The sequence below is a fragment of the Rhopilema esculentum genome, chromosome 10 (assembly GCF_057945365.1).
Source record: "Rhopilema esculentum isolate cy_ngs chromosome 10, ASM5794536v1, whole genome shotgun sequence".
In the NCBI taxonomy this organism is placed as follows: domain Eukaryota; kingdom Metazoa; phylum Cnidaria; class Scyphozoa; order Rhizostomeae; family Rhizostomatidae; genus Rhopilema; species Rhopilema esculentum.
In genome coordinates, this window is record NC_142824.1 from 9879650 (window position 1) to 9905242 (window position 25593).

Consider the following 25593-nt stretch of genomic DNA (forward strand, 5'->3'; position numbering starts at 1 on the left):
GTAGGTAAATTTACTTTAAGGATTACCTCCAAGTTAAGTTGTTTATTCAGAAAAATGGACCATATTTTACTAGGAAAGTCACGCTTTGAAAGACAACAAAGGCTATTCATAAAGTTGTGTTCTTTCATTCCTGCCTTCATTCAAGCAGTGTTCAAGCTTCATATCAAAATAGAAATATGGAACATAATTTTGATAGAATACTTGTATGTTGTGCCTAGGACCCTTGGATCTCAGTCGATGTTGTAAATATCCTTGACCCATTTTCCGGCTATCTCTAGAATGTCATAGTTGCAAAACATTTTCTGCCACAAACCATCTCGCCAACCATAGTAGCCGCGTTAATCAAACTCTGAGCAATCAATCTTACCTTTTGCATCAATGACGTACTATTGAATTTTTAGGTGTATTCATTAAAGTACTGTCTAACTACACAGCCATAGTCAAATTGAAAATTGAAGAAAAGCAGCAAATTTTCTGGGACCCCAAAATTCGATCTCCCGGTACAGAAAAAGCATAGTACTCTAGCAAAATTCGAGCCACTATGGCGGAGCAGCGAATATTCAGCCGGAAAATTAATCTATATATCATTGTTTTGGCACAATCATTGTGAAAAATTTCTTAGTAAATGAATAGAGAATCTTCTGTAGTAGTTAGGGTCTGAAATTATTGTATAAAGCGTACTCTCATTACAAATTTCTATAAATTTTTCAGCGCCCCCACTTCCAACTGCCCCTCCTTCAAATCAGTTTTGGATACGCGACTGATCATGAAGTTGTCAAAGACATTTGCTGAGAGAAAATGTGGGCGAAGGACACGACCAGGCAAAGGGACACGCCCACTCAAACCTGCAAAAAGTGACACTGTACATTCTATTTTTTATAAGAACCAGTAAATTTAATTCATGCTGACTGTTCCTGATTTTTCCAAAATCTGAGACTGGATTTTTCTTAATTTGTTCTTTAATCTTAAATTAATAGGATGTAAGCTGTGCGATTACTAGCTTTTTCACTCTAGGAAGGTGCGAAGACCTCATTTGCCAGCAAAGTGAGCGAGACAACCTTCATTTGCTGCCAAGTTTGTAAATTCACCGAAAAAGTTACACTGATTTATCAGGGCTGGCCCCTCCAAAAAAAAGTTGTATCTCGGTCTTTGGCTCTAGAGATACCTAGCAAAACATTAGGATGTGGTATTAACCTTACAGAAAACATGCCAAAAGCTTCCATCGGTCACAAAATATACCCATTTATACTTGAAAATACCTTGTTTCAAGTGTCCTTATTATAAAGCTTGCTTCAGTATAAGTGTTGATTTGTTTCAAGTTATACTAAATAATCTTTCATGAACTATGAATAATCAGAAGAGGGCCCACATTGGCGAATTCTCCTTACTTTGAACGTGGCGTGGCCTAGGTACCAAAAAAAACGCGATTTCCCTTCTGTAGATGAGAGACGAAGACCTCAAAAATGCTAACTTCTTCTATAGTTAACTTTTTATCGATTACATTTGCAGTAATGCAAGATTGTTACAGTAAGGGGTCATTGACAGGGTGCCAACATCAGACCAAAAATATTTTTTGAATTGGGTCTACTTTTAGTTTCTGCAACTAGAGTAAACTGTATCTGGTCTGTGACTTCATTTCATTTCAAATAACTTCGGATCTTCGACATTTTACAAAAATTGTTGCTCTACCTGAAAACTCTTTTCTGCATTCAGGGTCTGCTAGAGCAGCCATACATTTTGTTTTGGTCTAAGATAATTTTTTTGGGCTTACGTCATTTTGTACTGACTTAGCCCTTCATTGCATCGAACGGTAATTCCGTTGATCTTATTTGCTATTGAAAAGCACACTGACAGGATTTACCAAAACTTTCAAAGAGCCATGTCCTATCACGAAGAAATTCGTGTTACGAGTTGTCCTCGTTATGGTCAACAAAAACATTGACCATGCATGAATGAGATTAACCTCCATGGCCCTAACTACATGATGTTACATATTTACCTCGTTACCACCTCTTTATTTTGCGTCAACGAGCCGATTACTTTCATACCACAAATATTCCTAAAAGATGCAAACAATTGCCAATTCTACTCAATTTTCATTCACACTCCTAACGCTGCGAAGATGACCGTAGCATTTTGAAGTTCCTCAGGCGGTAAGTCTCTGACATGTTTTATATGTTTCTTGTTAACATACAACTCCATTTATTTCTTAGCAGATATTCGATAAAAAGAAGTATCTTTTTTGCCTTAAGGTCGACTTAACGTGAAAAATACTTCGAACTTTAGCCTTAAGGGTTGGTTCCGATTCTGTGGCTTCAACATGTGCAACCGAAAAATGAAAGCGGATTGTTTGTTTGTTTATGTATTATTTTTAGTCGCATTATATTGTAAAGTATTGTGTTTTTCGTGATTTAACTCAGTTAAATACTCAGCCATTGAGTAAAAGTGAAACCATCATGTAAAGGCCTATAAAAAGCAATCTAATGACATATGTCAATTGGACCTTTATATAATCTCTTCAGTTAGAGGGAAGTTGTACACTAGGTCACTTTATTATCAGGCTGTTGAAGTCAGGGCTACGGCAATTATTCTGGACAAAAAATCTTTACTTGAATCATCATTGCACTGTAAAATAGCAAGGTTGTTGTTTCTTACAAAAAGGCGCAACATTTAGGCCGTTTTTCCGATAATTTGCACTTCAGAAAAAAGATTATCTAGTAGAGAAAGAATCAGAATGGAAACATCAGATTACTCGTGACAGAGTGGGACAAATGGGATATGAATTCGAGACTGACAGTGACATTATCAATACACAGCGCGTTGGCTGTTTTTCAGACCCAGTTTACACGAGACCGGTTCGAAAAAGATCCGTATCCATTTGAGTTCACTTAGGCGTTATGTTTGCACGAGACCTGCCTAACCGTACTAATTTGAGATCACCTAGCCGTACTCATTTGAGTTCACCTACGAAAGCGTACTTATTTGGAGCCGGTCTCACTTAGTCTCGTGTAAACACTCGAAACTGGATCTTTTTGTGTACGCTACCGTAACGAGGGTGAATTCTCCAGCGACGGAGGCTATAGCAAGAGGAAGCATTTTCGTTTGTTCGCTTTGGTGCCCTTTTTACGCACCATCGTGACAATCGCCAAGAAACAAGTACGCTCTAATAATGGAAAAATCGTTCAAAATAACGTTGAATTTGATGTCAGTTTTATGTGCACACTCTGCAGCAGTCAGTAGTAGTTTCTTGTTCGCAACCCTAATGATTAAAGGTTCATCGAAGTCGACAAAACAAGTTGGTTGCGTTAGCAGAACAGAGCTGCAAACGACATGATCGTTTTGCACAAGCTGATAATTGAAAACAAATTTAAGAGAAGAAATTTCTGGACGAGGCTTTTGGAGAACAGAAACCTGGTGGAGTAACTTTAGAAATAAAGCGAAAGTGAAGCGAATTTGGCGCCTTTTCACTTTTGTTGTCACGGTAATAGGGGCCTTCGACTCGAGTGTTTTGAGCTTTCTTTCACAAACGATCTTGTGTTCAGGTCTCGTGTGAACAGAAAGCATAAGTGAACTTTTTTAGAGACCGTCTCGTGTGATCAGGAGGGAGTGAACTCAAATGAATACGGATCTTTTTGGAACCGGTCTCGTGTAAACGGGGTCTCAGTGTCCTAACGAATACTTAACGCAAGGGCGGCGCCACGGGGTGGACTGGGGTGGACATGTCCACCACACATTTTTTAAAGATATACTTTCTAATTTTTCCAAAACTGGATTAAAAACATAAGGGGGTGTGAGTTTTCTTCTCTGAAATTGGACCTTTTTTCATTTTGATTTTCATTTCATTTTCTTTTTCTTTTTTCATCAGTTACGGTCCTTTTCAGATCTTAGCTGACATAGATTATGGTGTGTTGGATCTTTAGTTCCGTAAATAGTGAGGAATCAAAATGAAGATGACCTTTAAAACACAGCTTTATCGTGCTTACCCTGGGTGCCAGAGCCTCAGAGAGTCAAAGGATGAAGAACGGGGGAAGGAATTGCGAAGGAGACTGGAAGAGGAAACTGAGGCTCTGGCACCCAGGGTATACCGTGCTAAACAGTTGGTTTTTAGAGTGTGATCTTTGCCTTCCTTCCTTGTTTAAGGTTTTTGGCAACAATAAACTTTAAAACTTGTACCCAAACTTTTTTAAGCTGTAAGGATAGTATAGTTGCTGTCCCACCTGTTACAGCTACATCACCTTTTAGCCTTAATATCAGGCAAAAGGTTGGAAAACCATGTTCAAATTAGCATCGATCGAGATATGGCAGATAAAATTGACAAAGGAAGCCTCGTTACTAAGTTTAAAACCATTGTGCTAGCTTAAAAATAACACTCTGAAATTAGCTTTTATGTTATTAGTTTTTATGTGTGTAAACCTTTGCCTATGAAATTTAACTCTTCTATTGGGGGTTCAAAGTTGTTTAACTTGGTTATCAATAACGAGGGTGATATCTCGTACGGTATTGCACCGGTTTCTCACCCAGACCCCTTTATCAGCTACTATTTTGGGGCTGGCGCCGCCCCTGACTTAATGCATACGTAACAAAGTCTGTCAAAATCTTATAAGAATGTCTTAGCTAACTCAAAAAAAGCTAAATCAAAAGAAGAATGTCTGTAAATTCGTTGGCAAAAATTCCATTTGGATTCTCAAAATACCCTTTTTTCAATCGGATGGGCCAAGTTTTTTTTAAATGACATTGCAGTGGGACCAAGTGATACTATGTCACAAAGTAAATGCCTAGAAGTTAAGGTGCCGCCCATTGTTTCTTATACCTTCTATTCCCAATACAATACTCATTCTGTCTGGCAACTTGTATATCTTGTATACCTTGAATAAATGTCGGATGGTTGTAATTCAAAGTTAAGTGTTGCAATGATAGGCTGGAGTAAATAGGAAAGTGTACATGACATAAGAATGAAATACGACATTGATGATGCTTATGAAATACTACATGTTTACTTACAACCCCTACCAAACCATTTTTAAAAATGAGCATTTTTATTGCATCTTGGACTGTTATTTTTTGCCATCCCCTAAGTTAGGCTTAGGGACAAATATTTTAGCCTCCCCCCACCCCCGTGGCACTCCAGGTGCTACGGCACTATGTTAAAAGTAACTAGGTTTTCATATATAGGTTTTTTTCATTTGACTGTTATGTCGCTTCTGGCCCAGTTGATTGATACATACACTCATTCTTTTACAAGAAACTGGCTATAAGAAACGAGTACTGGATAGTCAGGAAAAATAAAGAAACTTCAGTACTCGAAGCAAAAAAATTAAGAAACTATTAAATCTTGATAAAATTGAGAACAGCAAAATTTTGTAAAATCCAAGAACATGATTGCCCTGTTTGCCTAGAACTTAAGACACAAGGGATAGGGTAAAAATATACTTTCCACATCTAAATACAGCATCAGAACGGAAGCGAATCTCTTGACGTGATAAAAAAGATCACGAACATTTCATTACATCATTCACGGCATCATAATTAAGAAACTCTTAAGAAACAATGAGTATTGAAAATTCCAGAACATTAAGAAACTGGAGTACTCAACATCGACCTTTGTTCCTTATGAAAAAATGAGTGTATTTGTGTTGTTGAGCTTGAAAAGGCTTGTTTGGTATTTAGAGCTTTTTGTTTTCTTGGGTAACGAGAAGCCAAGGTACAAATGTTTAGATGTAGTCCCGCGGCGTCATGGATGCTTTCTCGATTAACAACTTTGTATAAACTTAAGCTGTTCCATACATCATAATCAATTTTATTGATGGTCTTATAAATACCCCACATTTATCAATGGTCCATTTTTTACTTAATAAAGCGTATTTTAAAACCGGACTTTCGGCGATAAAACTATTTCTACCTTTCATTTGAACCATTATCATCCAGTGTTGTCTAAATGCAGTCGATTTGCTAAATCAATCTCAACCAAACGTTTCATACGATTGTGTGAACTTGTGTGACCATAGCAGGGGCGTCACGGCTGTAGTTCCCTTGAGGGGTGGGGGCAAGGCAACAATTTCTGAAACAAGATCATGTCTCATTTTGGCGTTGCTTTTAAAGGCTAATCCAAGAAAGATTCAAATGATAATATGCCAGAAGAAATTTTGTTTAGACAGGGACGTCGGTTCCATCTTTTCTTGGGTGATGTAGAAGGACTTTAGCCTTTACCGATGTAGAAAGCCCTGTAAAAAGTTAGAGCTGCTTAATGGTGATAGTCTTTCACTTTCTCACTTCACTAATCAAATAACAAAACTGTGAGGTAATGGTGTTTTATAGAGAATTTGGGGTCCACTGGCTTTCCTCTGGGAAACATTTTGATGACCTCGCTCTTGAAAGAAAACTTTCTGATGATGATATAAAACACTGAGCAAAACAAATCTATTGCTCTAGACAGCATTTTCAATTTGATTTGATTCTATTTCTAACTGCCAGAAGAGTTGAGATAAAGCAAATAAAATAAATTCAAAGAAAATCTAGGCAAAAATAGTGAATCTTACCTCCAAGTCATTTCCTTTTGTGCTAAAAGAATGAAATGCTTGTTCATGGCAGAACTAGTACTTGCTTGTCTGATACAAGTTTTCGTTACACAAGCAGGCCTACCCTGGGTGCCAGAGCCTCAGAAGTCAAAGGATGAAGAATGGGGGAAGGAATTGCGAAGGAGAATGGAAGAGGAAAGGGGAGAGTAAAGCAGGCCCAGCGCCACCAAAGATACTGGAATAGTGACTATTCCACTATCCTTGGAGCCACCGATTCTAAGCTGGAGGGGCCAGCAATGTAAAGTAACTGCACATTTGCCCCAGCCCCAGTTGTTGTGATTTGCAGGTTTATCTAGATAAAAATTTGGGCTGACTAAAATCTTTAATGTGTCGAAGAATTTGGGCTAGTGGCCCCCTTGGCCCAGGCGGGGCGCGGGCTCTGACTAGAATTTGGAGTTCTTTGAATGTTAGGAGACAGATGTTATAGGTTATAAGGGCTTAACAAGGGTGTGTCAACAGTCTTCTATCAAAAACGATGATGCAAACTTTGTAAGGATCATTTATTTACAAGAAACCCAAATCGATATAAAAATCGACAAACCACTGCTGTTATGTTATTTTTTTATAAATTCAAGATTATCTTTATCTAAAAGAACCCCCCTTTGTTGTTTACTTCCAAGCATCCCAAAAATTCTAAACTTTGTCTCTACCTGTTGCAATCCTCTAAACACATTATAAAAGATTTATTTCATTTTTTCATGTTTTGCCTCTATTCCGGAGGAAGGAGTCAAATCTTGGTAAAAGAAAAACAAAAGTAATCAATTAAAAAGTTTAAATTTCAAAACACATCATTGTTGTCATTTTTGCTTTTTAATAGCTTTTTTTCACCGTTGTTTAAAGATGTAGTTTAGTGCCAGTTTTGCCTTTATGAATTTTATGAATTTATGCTTTATGAAGCCAAAGTTATTGGGCTTTATGGTAAAATACGCTTTACAAATTCTTATGACATGTCTCCTTAAAGCAAAAATGAACTGAACCCATCCTCCTCTCTTCTTTCCTTTTCCCTGTGAGGGGTTTGCTATAGGCCCTTTTGGCATCTCCCTAGCATTACAAACCGAACAAAATTAAGATAGTCTTCTACAAAATAAGTTTTTTGTGCCGCAAAAATTGAAGGTGGAACGAAATAGCGGAATTAAAAGGGGCCATATAGCATACTATGAAATCTTCTACACTATGTAGACGACACGACAGCGCTTTCAGCAAAAGAGATTTTCTAGCAATCATGCTTGCCGTGGCCTGTCGACAGCTAAACTGGATTGGGGGTGGGGGCAAGGATAAAAAAGCTTTTTCTATAGCTTCCTTACGAAATAATGTCAGATCAAGCTTCGCTGATAAGATCTTCAAACACAATTTTTGCAAATTATTGGGAGGGGCATTGCCCTCCCTGTCCCCTAGTGTCTACGGGCCTGTGCTTGCAGGGATTGATCCTGTTGAAAAGCCGGTTAAAGCCCCTCCCAGTCCTTATGTCTCTTATGCCTATGGACAGAGCATGGGTCGATATTTGAAATTTCTTGAGAAATCGCTCTTTCTAAACTTTGGATTAACTTTCTCTGAATTAATTTATTTTTCTGAATTAATCGACTTTAGACTTAGAGCTGGATGTTGTGACCGATGAGAATAGAAAAGATTTCATTCTCTATTGATAAATCCATAATTTTAGGCGCTGCTAATCGCCTCTGGAGGCTTGTTCTGTTTATTCAAATATTAGAAAAGAACCCATGGCACCTTAAATCGAAACGCCTTTGTTCGTTCCCCACTGTTTCCTCGCCAGATACATGTCAAGCGCATTATGGCAGCCTATCTCAAATATTTTAAGCCGTACTTGAAATCCTGTTGGCCTTAGATCTACCTATCAGTGACCAAATTTTGTTTGCATATACAAATTGTGAAATAGGAAAACAAACCGCCTATTGAGTCCTTTCTCTCTTGAGTATGAAAACAAAGCGAAGCATTTGCAGTGGATTGTTTACAAGATGTTTTTAGCCATTCAAGACAAAATTAAACTTATCGTAAACTAGCGAGATCGCAGTACCAAAAAGCCTGCGCGCAGGCTAAGTACCAAGGAGCAAAAAACTCAAGGATCTCATGTTAAACAGTGGAATGTAAACGTTTGCTCCACAGAATAGGCGGTAGACAACCATGCTTGCAACCTTTTTCAATGGGACACAAGAATTTCATCGTTGGCAGGTATGTCATAACAGCAAAGTCTTAGGGCTTTAACTATTCTTCTGTTTTTGCTTGTTAGCCTCGGTTTGAAAATTTGGCTTCAGTTGAAGCAAATTTAGCTGTAAAACAGTAAAACAAAGTATGTAAAACAAAGGCAGTTTAGCATTTAGACCTAAAGCCTTTCCACACGTGCTGAGAGGTTCTCCTTGGCCCAATCAGTAAACCAATACATGTTGATCTCTGCCAGGGGCGCCTGCATGAGATTAAGGCAGGAGGGGCAGTGTTGGAGCATTTTTTCACTACGTATTGTGAGGGCGGGTGATACAAAATAACATATTTGCATGCATCTGTGCCGCCCATACAATTAGGTTTTTTGCAATCAAAGACTCTACGCATAGGCATAGTGTCGAGAAAATTATCCACGGAATTGGGTATTAAATAGCCTTATCATTATTCGAAATGTTTGGTTTTACAGAAGTCATGGCAATTATAAATGGGCTGGTTCTAAAACTTTGATTGTCCGCTTAGTCTCAATACTCTATGACTGCAGAATTATTGAGAATGTAAAAAGTAAAAAATAATAATCACAACATATTTAGGGGAACTGCTTGCCCCCTTTGCCCTTCCTGAAAGAGGGCAGGAGGGGCAGCTGCCCCTGCAGCCCCTCCAGGGTAGGCGCCCCTGATCTCTGCCATGTAACGTTGTCTATTGCAATGGAAAGATGAGCAGTCAGCTTAGAAATCTACTGTCAGAATCGAAGTGTCAGAATCATTAATGTGCATCAAGTAAATTCGACGTTAATACAGTGCGCCGTGAACCATATATTGCCTCAAAATTTTGTTATTTTTTCTTACACTGGAATTGAGATAACTAGAGCTCACAACTTGGTTTGCAGAGATATAGAAGTAAAAATATTTATTCCTTAGTTTTCTTATGCCCAGATTTTTTGACGAAATGTTGTTGTCAACTATACCGGTCTTGTGCTTGCGTTTTTCTGATTGGCCTATTTCGATCCACAACTGGGTATATATTTTTCCATCGTGTTTTTTCGGAACCCATTCTGACGTTTTATGCTTTGAGGAGTGTCAGACGAAAAAGCTGTTAGTATGTCGTAAAATGTTTGCTTTTTTCAAAGCCATTTTCAAATGTTGTTGTAAAATTTCTGTTTAACTCTAAAAGCCTAGGTGTGCAAACTAAGGTTTTTGGATGAGGTTTACCTATCCCAGGAGGAAAATTTTTATAAAATCTCGAATTTGTAACAAGAAGCCAGAGAAAGAAGATAACTCGGGTAGAAAAAGACAAATAGGCAGGGTTGTAGAATAGACGGGACTTGGAGCACAGAATAGGGAAAGGGTGATTACCTCTCCCTATTCAGTGCTTTGAACCAACCCTAGAAACTGCTTTGAAAACCACGCCCACTTGCGTGTAAGGAAAACCCTTTTGTCTTTTGCAAAATTGGACATAAGAAGAAACCTATCAATGCCAATAAGATCTCAGCCCAGCGCCTCCTTTCCCCAAAACACTTCTCATCAAGTCCCCAAAACACTTCTCATCATTGGTGTAGTCTTTCACTATCACTACCGATTGAGGCCAAATTGGGCCTTGTAATACAGCACAAAGAGGCCTACTATTTTGCATATTCAGCTTCAGGAAAGCTGTTGTCTGTTTTCATCTGGGCCTATTTCAGGAATGGACTTAATGCTGCAGTACTAACCTTAATCCGCCATTTGTTCTAAGGTATGTTGGCTTTAAAAATTTGCATCATATGCATATGCCTTATTATTTCATCGAGTTCTTATTATGGGTAGAGGCCAGTGTCTTGACTCCTGACAAAAATGAGGATGAAACTTTGGAATTTTCTCTTTGGTTCGGACAATAAACGGGTTTTTCTATTTACCAGAACAAATAGCCTTAAACAATAGGAATCTAGACTTGTCTCCCACACAAGCTCCTGACAAACGTCCGCCTGGACAAACATCCGCCTGGACAAACGTCCTCAAAGGCTTCGTTTTATTTGGAAAAAAATTAAGATAGGAGTCAGACAAAAATGATCATCTTTGTACGGGTGTGATAATGTCAACTTCGCTGATAAAGATATTCGGAGGCACGCCGAAGCAGGGGGAGGGGTGGGGGCTGGTGGTTATACCACAGTTTTGCGCTGATGTATGATTCTCGGTTTGTGGAATCAAGGGTAATGATGAAAAAACAACCATTTACGCTTGCCAATTTGTCTAGAGACTTCTCCCATCCCAAAATTTTCTGTGGCGTCCCTGGTTTGGGTCAGCCGTCAAAGGACGAAGGGGTGTCTGCCTAGCCTCTCTACAGACCTCAAACTTGAAAGTTAAGGGGCTCTACTTTTAAGTTAGGAGTGTTGATGATAGGCCATGTCGGCAGCCATTCTTTCTAGTCTTATCTTTTAACTTTTTCTCGAGAATCGAGATTTTTCTCATTTTTCTCAGGAGGGAGAGGGTGGGCTCTTGCCCTTTCACATTTCTACACTTTCCGCCCCTGACTGGACTCTTCGAAAACGCCGACAATCGTCTGCTCTTAATCCTTCTTTTGTCTAAATGCATTGCTTCGGAGAAAAAACACACTGCTATAACGGAATCGAATAGAAGATTTTGTGGTCTATCTTGAAGCGAAATTCAATGAAAACCAGGCAATTTGATATTCTTCGGAATTTTGCGTCAGTCTTGCAAAAATCTACGCCTTCGTCGCATTTTTTGAGAGGTCCCGTACGGAAGTAAATTTAGTTTAGAACAATAGGCTTGCTGATCCAACACAGGGGTTGTTGATCTAAGACAGGCATTTGTTTAGGCTCCTGTAACGGTAGGTTACTGTACATGGCCAGCATCGATGTTTCAAATGGCTGAAGTCCAGTGTGTATTGTCTGCAAAGGTTATTGAACAGGTAGGTAAAGCGCAGTCTGTGCAGTTTGTTATAACCCAAATGGGGTACGTTTGATGTTTATTGTCTTGAACAGATGACATTTAGTTGTTTTGTTATCGATTTAAAGCGACAGATCTGCTCAATCGACTCGAAATGTAAACAAAAATTACTACCAGATAAATAAAAATGGAAAAAGAAGAATTGTGGTTCGGCAATGTAGCTACATAGACGCTAACAAAACCTCGGTAAACCTCTTATCTCCTTGAAACGAAAAGTGCCGTTATAGCGACATATTCTATAGCATGGAATTGTCCTTTGCTGCAAGAAGCAAATTATGTAGTTGAAAAGTTGATTATCGCGACTACAGCTTTTGCAGTTAATCCTTCTACTGTTCTTTATTCCAAAAGTTATAGCCTTATTCATTGGGACGCTGTGGACCACATTTTATCGTCTAGTAAATAACATCAGATGATATTGCCGGACTAAACAGTACCACAGAATAGAAATAGTGACAGCACGTCCAATTGTGTTGCTTCACTTCCAGACTAAGGGGATAAAGGGTTGCAAGACAGAGACAGATTCAGAGCAAATTTGAAGGAGGGGCAGTTGGTTTTGGGGGCGCTGAAAAATTTTCAGAAATTGGTGACGAGTGTACGCTGTATACAAAAGTTTCAGCCCCTTACTACTGACATCACTTTGTAAGGAAATTTTCATAATAATTGTTTCATTTCATTTCATTTCATATAGATAATTCAAACTTTTAATAACAATGTACTGATAATACGATTTAATATTGATTAGGTAAGCTTAGGACACTTGGAAAAAACTCAGAAGAGCTATCGAGCCAAGTGCTTTTTACACAATTTAACAACAATTTGCAATATAAATGAAACAAACTATGTTAATAGTAACATAACAACAACAGCTAAGAAAATAAGATTAGATAAAATAAGAATATTAAACGAAGCAAATGGAACTTAAGTAACAGGGTTAGGTTTGGGAAATCAGGATACTTGCTAGTTTATTATTCAAAATTAAAATTAAAATCAAAAAAACGAAAAGACCAAAATACAGATGTTCATTAAGAAGGATTTGAGAAGGATTTTTTAATTAAGACTATATACAAATATGAATATTAACCGATCGAGCACTTATGTTTAGAAGCCATACTTGTTGTATACTTTGAGGTAATTCTAGTGTTTGAAGTAAATTAACCCATAAGTCTCAGAAACTTTTTCACCTGATTCTCATTCTTAGAATCCGTTAGAGTTCCCAGTTAAGAGTAACCGCTACTACTTAGAATCCGTTAGAGTGAACTTTGCAAAGTTGCGTTAGAGTAATTTTTCCGAAAAATTGTCAAACCTTTTATTGCAAAAAAGTGGGGGGGGGGGCTATAGCCCCTGCTAGCCCGTTGACTGCACTCAATTCACCGATATAGATAAAGATGAACAAAAATTTAGGGTTTTTTTCATAGTTAAGCGATTTTACCAACTAACTTTAGATTTTCTGAATCAACTGAAGGTTTACCGACCACGTCATGAAGAATAGTTGGAGGGGGGGGGGGGGGTTGTCACAATCCTTTACGACCCGCTAGCTACACCCCAGAGCAAGTCGCTAACATGATTTTTCTCTGAGAAGCTTCAGAGTAGGGGTTTTCTTGGGCTGCAAACAGTTGAGAAACTCATAGAGCTGCTTCAACACAGCAAATATGCTATAAGAACAAAGAGACATGATCATTTCTAAGAAAGCAAAACCTTTAAGAAATTCAGCTAGCCACAATCCAAACAAAATGACATGGTAAACTTCCAACATATTCTAAACAAAATGTTAATTTAGCATTCCATTTTTCTCTTTTATCATTTGAAAATGGCTTTGATAAAAGCTTTTCGTCTTTTATAGCAAACTAAAACTTTTTGCTTGACTGTCTTCAAAATGAAAAACCTGGAATTAAGGCCAAAAAGATAGAAAAGTAAATATATACCCAGTTGCGGGTCGCACCAAGCGAATCAGGTAAACGCAAGCACTTGACCTGTTTACAAAGACCGAGATACAACTTTTTGCTTGGGGGTGGGGGGGGGGGGCAGCCCTGATAAATAAATGTAGCAACAACCATATTCAAAAAATAAAAGTATTTCCCTTTTAAAAACAAAAACTCTCAATAGCTTTCAACTGTTCATGTAAAAATGCTCCACGTAACTGGAGAAGGTATTAAAATGATACAAAATGACTTTTTTGCGACTGTATCATGTCCTGAGCTTCTCTGCCGGGGCTCTTTCTAAGGATTGTAAGGCGTAAAAGACTTAGAAAGATCAGTTCTAAACATGTGCTTAGCACCCAAAAAAAGTCATAACATACCGTATATCCTCCAATGAACTCCCTCTTCTTTTAAACGCCTCCCTCTAATAAACGTCCCTTCGAAAGGGGGTGTTCATTAGAATTCCTTACCAAGAAAAACTGTTTCTTTGTATATGACTTTTATTTATTTTTTAAAAGGATCTTCAAACGACAAACCAAACTTCGTTGTTCCATTACAAAGAGCTAGATGTCAACCAATTCGTTATGGAGACGGGTGTAATATGCGTTTCGGTACCCTATGCAGAAGTGTAACATTGTGAAACGCAATGTGTTTCAAATCTTGTGATTTCATCGTAGTGCGATGTTTTGACACGTTATGAGTAACAAATTGAACACAATGCTTTTCGAGTTCAAAATTTCACACTTGTCAATCACGCAAACTTTGGAGTCGCCATTAATGTTGTACATTTTTTTGATAGCACCCCCTTTTTAAAAATAGTTTGATTGTTCTTCACATTCTGAAAAATATGAACCAGAACATTACTGTACCCAGACAGGTTCACATGCCAAATTCTACCGTTCGTTTCGGTTCCCTAATTTTTAAAGGCTTGGGTACATTTTTGTTTAAACAAAATTGTCATGCATTTGTGTACCCGGACCGTTCTGCATGCTAATTTCTACAATTTTTGGTACCCTTATGTTCAAGTGCTTGGGTACGTTTATGTGTAACCAAAACTATCATGCATTTGTGTACCCGGACCAAATTCCACTATTCGTTTTGGTACCCTATTGTTTAAATGCATGGGTACGTTTTTGCATAGCCAAAATTGTCATGCGTTTGTGTACCCGGACCGAAATGTATAAGGTTACCGAAACGCATATGACACCATATATGGGCATTTTTCGAACCGGGGGTATGGTAATCAATTATTTCGCAAAAGCATAACTTTTAAAAGTCGTTCTCGGCGTTAAACTTCATTTTATGCCATTTTGAACATCGATTTGATCCCTTTTCGCTAATTCTACCAGATAGCAGCAAGTTATATGAATTGGGGGGGGGGGGGGATTAAGATTGTGAAGACGAGGGTTACATCATTTTTCATAGCTACCATTTTATTGTGAAACACTAGTTACTCAATATTGCATGCTCAATATATAAGGCTATTTAGCATACACAATAGCGATTCTACTGATCCCAAAGATGTTGACTTACCTGAAAGAGCCACTTCAACATATCTTGTAGACCTCGTGGCTTTGGTACGTACAATGCCTAGTTTCTTTGATACCTACCACGACCTGGCAATGAGCCTTTTCGATATGCTCCCAGTTGGTTACAATCGTATTGACATTGTGGTAGATACATACAGGCAAATATCTTCAAAAGATCCAGAGCATGAAAAGTATTGTATTGCTGACAGAGTCATTGTAAAATCACCCCAATCAAAACTTCCTCAAGATTTTGTCAATTTCCTAAAAAGCGGAGAAAATAAGACATGGCTGATAGAAAACGTGAAGGAAGAGCTTACTGCAAATAAAGAGACATTGCTTCAGAAATTACAGTGCTGATGAATAATGTTCTCGATGGATCAATTATGCTACCAGATCACAACCTCGGATTTTTTTGTTGCTGAGCAATTAAGCAGCAATCAAGAAGAAGCAGACACCAAATTGTTACTGCAAGCTGTACACTCGCTTTCCGAGAATGCCGATGCATCTATGGTTGTTCGTTCTTCACTGTCAGGGGATGTTGATATCAATATATTGTTTCTTAGTGTGTTTTTAGAGAGTCCCGAGAAGGTAATAAGTGATCATAGCAGAGGAAATCCTAGGAAGATTCTACAGCTAGGAAGTTCTATCGATATGAGCAATGAACACAAAAAGGCTCTGATTGGCTTCCACTCCTCCACAGGAAATGTCTCTTTGTTCTTTCGCAAGTCAAAGAGTCTCTGTTGGCAAGTCCTTTAAAAGAATAACAGGTTTGTTCATGTTTTTTCGCGACTAGGAGCTGAGTGGAGTATTGATGACGATCTGCTTTCAAAATTGGAGGAGGATATCTGTAACATTTTTGGAAAGAAAAAGAAAGACGTAAATGCAGTTCGTTACGAAATCTCTAAGAATGTTTATGAAAATAAAGGAAAGATTCAAGATTCGTCTTTGCTGCCTCCATGTCGACAATTATTGCATTTGCATTGCCAGCGATCAAACTACATCGCAGAAGTGTAGAGGTCCGGCCTACAAGCGAATATTGACTTTGCAGATATTGGGCAAAATGGATGGTCTGCGGACGGAAAAATAGTCTGGATAGATGCTGCTTTCCCTGAAGAGGTAGAGCAAATTTTGGCTGGAGAAGAGAGCAATAATGAGAGCACAGAGCAGCGATAAAAGCGAGGATGAAGAATTTAGTAACAGTAATGCAGAATTCTTATGAAGCGCAGGTACGATCCTTTTTGTACCTTTTGCGATATTTTAGGCAATCAAACACATGATGTAACCCCCATCTTCACAATTTTAATCCCCAAAATCCTATAACTTGCTGCTACCTGGTAGAATTAACAAAAAGGGATCAAATCAATGTTTAAAATGGTATAAAATGATGTTTAATGCCGAGACCGACCTTTAAGAAATATGTTTTTGGGAGATAATTGATTACCATACCCCCGGTTCGAAAAATGCCCATATATGGTAAACGCAGCGGGTACCGTAAGTTTACCAAAGATTTTCTTATTCAGCACAAAATTGTACATCGGAAAAACATTACCTAATAAAGTTCGGCTCCAGGTTACCCCTACCTCATTTTCCGTCTGGTCTACTGGTAAATAGTGATAAATTTTCTCAAGTGAATATAAACACTGTCTATCTGTTTATCTGTTGAGCATGAGAAATAAGTACTAGAAAGCATAATAACAGCGCTTTTTATCTGCTCAAAGACTGTGGCAATTTCTAAGAGAACTTAGAAACTTAGAAAAAAGTTACCCAAAGAGTCTGATATTGTTGAAAATGTCAAAATGTAAAACGAAGGTTCTTCAAAAATACGGAATGGCGTCAAGGAGGACGCCTAATGACCATCAGTATAAGATAATGCGCTTAATTTTTCTTAGTGGTTGCATTTGTGGCATCTATGGGATTTTACAACGCATGGAGCTTGCAGTCTTTGCTGTGATTGTCCTGTGCTGAGGCTGCATGATGAAAGCGGTTTGTCAACGACTGGGGGAAGGGAGTGTAGAGTTCGAGCCTCATGAAGAGTGAGGCTTCCAACGAAGACATAGGTGAAGACAATTTCCCTCCAATCCAATGCTACCTTAATTCAGGTTGTTTCTGTGAACCAAATAACAATTTTGCTGACCAGCTGAGGGTCTTACCAACCACTCATCACTCATGTAAAACTAGCGGGTGTCACAACCCTACATCTCCCCCGTCGGATGTGCTTCTACATCCTAGTGATGCTCTGCCCTAGTGCCTCGTCTTTGTGTTTGATGTCTTTCGTCAGAACACGTGCATTCTCACCAGCATTTATTTCGAAACTCGAGACGGTGTTGTGAACAGAAAAGCCCATTCATATCAATCATATATTAAAGTAAATTAAACTGAGAGAATAATCGTTCATTTATTCAGCACGTCCAGGTATGATTTTCAACTTAACTGTCTCACTTAAAGGTACTTAAAGACTCTCCAATATGCACTGAAAATTGTCTTGAAGAAGGCAAGCAAGAAATAAATACATAGAAAACAGAATTTAAGATGTTATAACTAACTTTTTGCCAGTGAATTCTTTGTAAAAGTCTTTACAAAACTTTCCTGTCAGAAAAATGATACTCCTCGTTAATTTCTTGTGAGTAATAGTTATACGGGCACGAGAAAAATAACGCACTGAGACGTTCACGTCTTTTCATTCTTCAAAGGGATTTTGTTGCATTAATTCATCTTACTTACTAGAACAGATTGCCTGTAATACTAGGCTTAATACGACTGGATTACCTTTACATGAATAACGTTTTATGTGAAAGGATAAACACCCATTGTCATTGTATGTTTCTTGCTGTAAATCACTCCATGGAAATTTTGTACACCTTTGATAGAAATCCGAGTGTTTAATCAGGAAATCTGTAAAAATCCTTTTGGTCTGGTGGAAAAGTCGTAGACTATTTGCAAGAGTAAATTGTCCTTCGATAATTGCCATAAAAAGAGTACTGACATTCAGAAATCAATTCGAAACTTTAGTACTCGAGACGCTAACTATGTAAATTCCTCAATGGTGTCAAGTCACCAATTTAAAAGTCTCAGACACTAAGATATGAATTAAAAACTTTTTCTAATGAAACCTAAAACTATTGAAATCGAAATTAACAAAACTTTTGAGAGTCAACGAGTATTGAATTTTGTGACAGCATTTAGAAAAATTTGTATTAGAAACGATTTGAGCTGTAGATGAGGGATTTTCTGTAAAATAAATAACGTCGTTTCGAGCATAGCCAGTTATCAGGTCAATAAACTTGATAACATTTTATTTATATCGATTACGTCATTAAGCATCATATTGTACCGCACGCATTTTAGTATATTTATGGACTTTCTGTAAAGCATACTATTCAGACGCCTTAACGATAACGTCATAGAGAGTTTCAGTCGTTTGTTTTGTAATATTGATCTACCATAGAATAGTATCAAGCTTCCTTTAACGTTGGGAGAACAGGATTTGTGGTTTAATATCAGCTTTGTAATAGTCTTTACTCAGACTGAGAATTATTGCCAGCTCTGGATATTTGAGACATCGATGACTGATTCATGATGAACAAAGAGTTGACCTCAATACACTGACGCGACTCTGAGGAGACTGAGGTTACTCCTTGTAGACCGGGCTACAGTGGCGGTAGGTGCCACCTCAGGGCGGAGAAATTCAAATGGATATTTTCAGGTAGCTATGGGTCTGGTTACTTGGAAAAGTGATGGTGAACGGGAAATTGTTGGGGTTTAAGGGGTAAATACGGGGGTTAAAGTTCGTCATATTAGCATATTACCTCTGCGGAGGAGCCACTGTTTTGTTTACGACTTCAGAGCTAGGCAAGTGCTTGTTATCATAAAAAAATGATCTAGAGGGAGTCTTTTAGAGCTTCTTCTTTAAATTCCGACATATTACTACAATAAGAGTAGTCACGTGACCAATGTTTACCCCTTACCATATTTGGAAGGTGAGCTTTTTTAACAGAAAACCTTTGTTCTTTTCTTTGTACCACGTATTATTTTGTTTGATACCCTTAAATGTTAAAAGATGCAAGTTAAGGCAAAGATACCTGCATTTGTCATTGTTTATCCATTGTAGGTTTCATTTTCACTTTCTTTATCATCTCTGAAGGTCACGTCTTCTTCAAGATCCAGGAACAAGTTAGTCAGTTCGTCTGGAAATGCTTGTCGTTGCCAGTCTATAGTCAGGTTCCCTTTCCAGCCAAAAGTAGAAAGATCTGGCAAATTTATGGACCTTTCATCCGATGACTTCCAAATCTTTGCAATGATGTTTGATCGCAATATGTGTAGCCTCAGTGATGATTGACATGGAGGCAAGAGTGAAATGTCTATGGCTTTGTTTTGCCTTACATACTTCTTGTCAAATATTTTTTTCCTCACATCATTGACATTTTTTTGCCGGTATCCATATAAATGGCAAAAATATTCTTCAAGGTTAACAAATATTTGCTCATCAAGTTATCATACCTGCCCAAGTAGCGAAAATGTGTTAACAAATCTGTTGTTCTTCTGGACCACCTTCCAACATTCTGATTTCCCTTTGCGGAAAAAAGATGACACATAGTCATTCCCTGTGAATGCATGAAAGCCTATCAGGCACTTCTTCAAACCATCTTCCATCTCAATATCAGACAAAAATAGTCCTTTTCTATTCAAACCAACTCCAAAATCGAGATATACTTGACTTTGCTCTTTAATAATACTTAATAAAATTACCAAGATGTCGATGTCTGAGGATGGAGAGCGTACAACAACTTTTTTCGATGAATACCGAGTTAAAGCGTTTCTTTTTCCTTGTAAACTCTTTGTAGCAGAATTCATGGAATTAAAATTCTTTAGCTATGAGATCAACATCTTTAATTTCATAATAAATGTTCTGATCGATATTGGCTTCAGCAGCTTATTTTACGTTAGTTCGGCCTGCTTCGTCGTGATCGTTATTGGTACGGTACATGATGTTTCTGTTGCCTCTTTACCCGGTACTTTTGGCAAAAATTACACATCTGGGGATAAACATCTTGTCTCTGAGTAGCTGCAGTCTTTAGTGTTTGTGGACGCTAAATAGCTTCAGTGCTAGTTTCTGCGAGGAATTTCTCATTGGATAGGATCTTTGTAAATTTTTTATAACAAGGTTCTAAGTGAACTCCGTGCTTATTTGGATCAACCTCGTCAGAAATGGAGCTGCATTGTTCTTCGTGGAGATTTTTGCCACCAAGTCGTAAACGAGTAGCCTTTGCAATTTTATCTTTATTGATGTCAGACAAATCTTTAATAATACTGTACAGACAATCTTTGCTCGGGTAATGAACAATACAGCTTAGGCCTTGCATGTTTAAAAATATAAATAAAACAGGACCTCCTCAATACTTTAAAGGTACACAGAGTATCCAATTTTCAGAGCGAAAATAACAACTTAAATACTGAAAATGACGCTTAGAGCAAAACAATTCCTTCTTGGTAATGATGCACACAGGTCTTTTTGCTCTGCTACGTATTTCCGTGATTTCTTGAGTTTATTGCGTTACATATTTGTGTTACTATTTGTACAAATATTTTCAAAGCGATGAATTGCGAAAAAAGTTGCCCAGCATCTGAAGGAGATGTGGAGTCATCACGTAATAACCAAATGCGCATGAAATCAAACGGACCTATTAAATTATCATGTCTTCGCAACCGTTCGCAACCACAAAGTTAAAAACAGTCATTAACTCAAAGTTATTCAGGGTATCTATCAACAACAGTTCGGTTGTAGAATAATCTTGCTGATTTGTACATTATTGTAACATTTAAGAGTATTAAACAAAAAAATTTCAGGTATTCTGTTAGAAAAGGCTCATTTTCCAAATATGGTAAGGGGTAAAAATTGGTCACGTGACGACTCTAATTGTAGCAATATGTCGGAATTTAATAAAGGGGCTCTAAAAGACTCCCTCTAGATTACTTTTTTATGATAACAAGCACTTGCCATGCTCTGAAGTCGTAAACAAAACAGTGGCTCCTCCGCAGAGCTAATATGCTAATATGACGAACTTTAACCCCCGTATTTACCCCTTAAACCCCAACAATTCCCCGTTCACCATCACTTTTCCAAGTAACCAGACCAATAGCTACCTGGAAATATCCATTTGAATTTCTCCGCCCTGAGGTGGCACCTACCGCCACTGTAGCCTGGTCTATTGCCAGGGGCCAGGGGTGTGGAGCAAGAGGGCCCTTCTTTTCATAGCACTAAATTATTATTATTATTATTATTATTATTATTATCATAATTATTGTTATTATTATTATCAATTTATTCACAACTAATTTAATCCATCTACAAAGCAAATTTCACAGCGTTTATTCAAGGTAAAATGAGTGCATGAAAGTTAATCTAACACGTGATAAAAACAGCAATAATGATTATATACATTTTGTTTGCAATTTATAAATCTTTTTCTATTTTTTTTGATTTTTCAATCAATGAAGCCCATTTGTGCCATGTAATTCTTAATTAACACTCATGTTCCCTGCACAATGTCCCTATTTACTATGACCCAATGCAATTGAAGACACTTGAATTGAATGCTGAAGTTAGATAAGCATAAGCAAAATGGCTTTGAGGAAATCAAACATTTTGTGACAGCTTTTCATTATAGATCCATCATTCCGATCGATGTCTTTCATGATTGCATATCTCCAAAAAGAATTTTAAAGAATCGATGTCTTTTTACATTAACTTGCATCATTCGCATTGTAGGGCGATGATTCCAAAAGCCAGAACTACCAATAATGGTATCAGATCATTAAGTTTTCAAGGGCCTAAAATCTGGAATTCACTCCCGGAATCAATAAAGACAGCACAAAATACTAGACAATTTAAGAATTTGATCAAAACTTGGTTCCTTGAAAACAAGTGCGCATGCTCATTTTGCAGTAAATGAACTGTCTTATGCAATCCTTGAAATTGCTTCATGTTAGTCTTGATTAGTGTATATTCACTATTGTAGAAACTAACATTAAATAATCTACAATACAATACAATACAATACAATACAATACAATACAATACAATACAATACAATACAATACAATACAATACAATACAATACAATACAATACAATACAATACAATACAATACAATACAATACAATACAATACAATACAATACAATACAATACAATACAATACAATACAATATAATACAATAAAATGAAAGGCCGAAGAGCTTTCTATTGTTAGTGCTTTTGTTAAAATGTACAGATGTCTTTCAGCACACATATCTTACACAAAATATTCTTGACTAAGGAACTTCAAAGTTTCATATTATTCAGCACTCTATTGTTTGCTTATGATTAATGCTCTTTTCAATGTGCAATAGATAGCGTTTGATATTGAATAACTTCCTTTTGTAAATCCTCATCAAAGCATATTCATTTAACTTCAAATTTTAAATCTAAATATTCATTAAAATGATTTTTCTCAAGTGAATCATTCATTTGTAAACAAGCATGGTGGGTTGTTAATTTATCATAAGCCACTATTTCCTGGTTTCTATAAACGGAAGATTGATATAAATTTAATTTGATTTGTGGCAAAATCCGTCATTAGTATACAGTTTCATTATCCATCAACAGTCCACTTGCAATATATATCGTTAAGTTATGAGCCTCTCTGTGAAGACCTCCTTGATCCAGGATTTGAGGTCTTTGGTGAACAGTCCTAAGATACTTACCAAATTTTTCAAATTCACTGTGTTGTTTCATCGCAATCGACTTTGACACTTTTTTGACAACTGGTGTTAAGGGTTCCTTCTATCGTTTCAGGCTTTGGTTTTCCAGTGGAGAGAAATGCATTGAAGTAGAACAAGGTAAAGTTGGACTACTTAAAAAATGGAGGAAAAACCAAATAGAAAGCAGAGCAAGTTTCTTTCGGATTTGGATGAATATTACAAAGCAAGAGAGAAGCATACGTATTCATTTGGTAACGTACCATGCCCGCAAAACTTCATTCCTGGGACAACAAAAGCAAAAACGAATGTGAAACTTTTGCGAAGTCTTTCAAGGAAGGTGAGCTCGGTATGTTATCGTGGTGTTGTTATTCAAATGAAAGAGACCATGACTGCTGTAGAGAAAGGTTTGATCCCTGCAGGGCTGCTTGCGTTAGGAGTGCCAACTCCAAGTCAGCATACAAGTTGTTTGGAACACAAGATCGAGCAATTTTGGCACAGACAATCGAAATTGTTTGACAGCTTACCACGTATAGGAGATGGTTTGCCAGCAAAAGTTGAAGATATATCTGAAGAAGAGGATAAATATTTGTTGTCAGTAGCTAGTTCAAAGCCAAGAGGTTGTTCAATGCCGACAACAAGTAGAGATATTGGAAGTCTTCCAGTTCTAAGTTATGATGATAACTTTGTTGCAGTTTTAGGCAAGCTTGGTCGCGCTGAAAGGCGCAGACGCATGTCATACCCTCTCAACCGCGCAGAATATGAAAATTATAAGCCACAGTTGCGAAAATTCCGATCGCTCCAACAGAAACCGGTTGACTCTGTCATAAGGCTAAGTGTACTTTGCCGCGGTGTGTCATATCACGGTTCTAATTCCGAGAGGCTTTATCCGTTGAAGAAGCATGGAGAGAGTGCAAGCGAAGTAAAGGAATCAACAAAGAGCGTTAAATCAAATCGGAAAGTATTATCAAACCTTTCATCGCCAATGACAAAAGAAAGGTCCTTGGAATCAGATGCTGTTCAATATCCTTGGCAGAGGGAATCTTGGACAAGTAGTGACAATGACAACCGCGACACCGAGAGCAACAATGACACCAGTAAACAGCCTCATAGATCAGCCAGTTTGGATGCTACGGGAACTAGTTTGCTGGAAAGGCGCGAAAAGGAACTTCACTCGCCGAAGAAACGGAGTTTTAAGGACCGGTTTACTTTCCGGAGGAAGAAAGCGAGCGAGTATGAAGATGTGAATGAAACGGCACCTGATAAGGAAACCTTGTCTCATATACAAAGAGTTCTCCGATCAAAGCTACCAAAAACGCTGCAGACTACAGTAAAGATGGGCCTAAGTTTTGACCCAATAACTTCTAAAGAGCGAAATTACAAAGCACGTGAATGTCCTACCCTTACTTCTATGTTGACTGGCAGAATCAGATCAAAGTCAACCCCTGGTAGCCCATTAATAGCAACTCGAAAGAGCAGGAGCAGAACAATGGGTGAAACGTTACCAGGACCGTCATTAATTATCTCACCTCCTTCTCTTGATGAAATTAGCAACACTCGTGATGAAAAGATAAGCCTTCTAGAAAATTTTATAAAATTAGGAAAGAGCACCTTGCGTCGATCAGACAGAAACAAGAAGGCACCGGAACAAAAGCGCCCGTCATTGCCTGGTAAGATCGAAGTAACTGAACCGCTGAGTGATGAACATGCAAAGAAGCTAGAAAACATACTTGGGCCGGAATTTCGTGCAGCTTATGCAAGCCAGAGAAGCAATTCGATGCCTCTAATAAGAAGAAAGAAGACTGCATTGGCTAAGAAACTTCCTATTTATGCAAGATCGACATCTGAATTAGGAAAGCAGGAAAGATCTACTGGCGAAATGCCGGCTTTGGATATGTGGTCAAGTTATGACACATCGGATAGTGATTTTTCCCATCCTGGAAGAAGTCGTGGCATATCGTTTGAAAGTGAAATAAGTGACCAAGAAAAGCAATTTGAAAACGGTAGTCATGACACCAGTTTCAACGATGACGTTGAAAAAGAGCAGAAAATCGTCACAACACCCCAAATCTTGGTATTTTTGTCACCTCAGAGTACAAATAACAAAGGCGCAGCACAGGTGATATCAAATACTTCGAGCCAAAAGCCTAGCAACGAAGTCCCCATTTCGAGCTGTCCGAGAACACCAGATATGACACTTGACCAAAGCAATATTGAACGAGGACACGCTTTTGTCGAGAAGCAGGCAATAAAAGAAACCAATGGTACGTTTCAAAATGGCATGAATTCTAAAAGAAGTAACGAAAAGTTTTCGCTTAAAATTGAGACGAGGTATATTTCAGTAAAGGGATCTAAACTTTTGAAGTCCAGCCAGGAGCTATTGGCAGACTCCAAAGCAAGTCACGTGGATCATTCTATGTCTGGCAAGATGACCAAAAAAATGGAATCTGTGAATAACAAAGACATAGGTTCAGACGATATTGACAGTAAGCACGCGGAAGTGAAACAGAATGAAAAGGAAGTTGAATTGGAAAAATTAGATATATTGCTGAAGGAACTAGAATCTTTTGCTATTGACTAACTTTTACAAACTTTTTGACGATCATAACGAATAAATTAGGTGTATGTGATTGTTTGTTACTGTAGGTACTGTAGCATGTTTTCTTATATCAGTTTCTCAAAATCGTTAAATCATTTCAATGAATGTTGGCTGTTTTTTAAGA

At 37.8% G+C, this 25593-nt stretch overlaps 1 protein-coding gene across 6 annotated transcripts; it reads left to right on the plus strand.

The window, feature by feature from the left end:
• Positions 1-1994: 1994 nt before the first annotated feature.
• On the plus strand, positions 1995-25570 carry LOC135685226 (uncharacterized). Of its 6 annotated transcripts, none has more exons than XM_065201090.2 (2): positions 1995-2153; positions 22968-25570. In XM_065201090.2, the coding sequence occupies exon 2, from the start codon at positions 23034-23036 to the stop codon at positions 25449-25451; it is 2418 nt and encodes an 805-aa protein (XP_065057162.2). In that variant the 5' UTR covers positions 1995-2153; positions 22968-23033; the 3' UTR covers positions 25452-25570. The 6 variants fall into 6 exon arrangements, with proteins under 6 accessions (XP_065057162.2, XP_065057171.2, XP_088966910.1 ...); XM_065201099.2 differs by having other exon boundaries at positions 2010-8762; XM_089110784.1 differs by lacking the exon at positions 1995-2153 and adding an exon at positions 8785-10478.
• Positions 25571-25593: the final 23 nt, after the last annotated feature.

Bases quoted from the DNA above. Each gene is read 5' to 3' on its own strand.
- LOC135685226 (XM_065201090.2), top strand. From the start codon at position 23,034: ATGGAGGAAAAACCAAATAGAAAGCAGAGCAAGTTTCTTTCGGATTTG.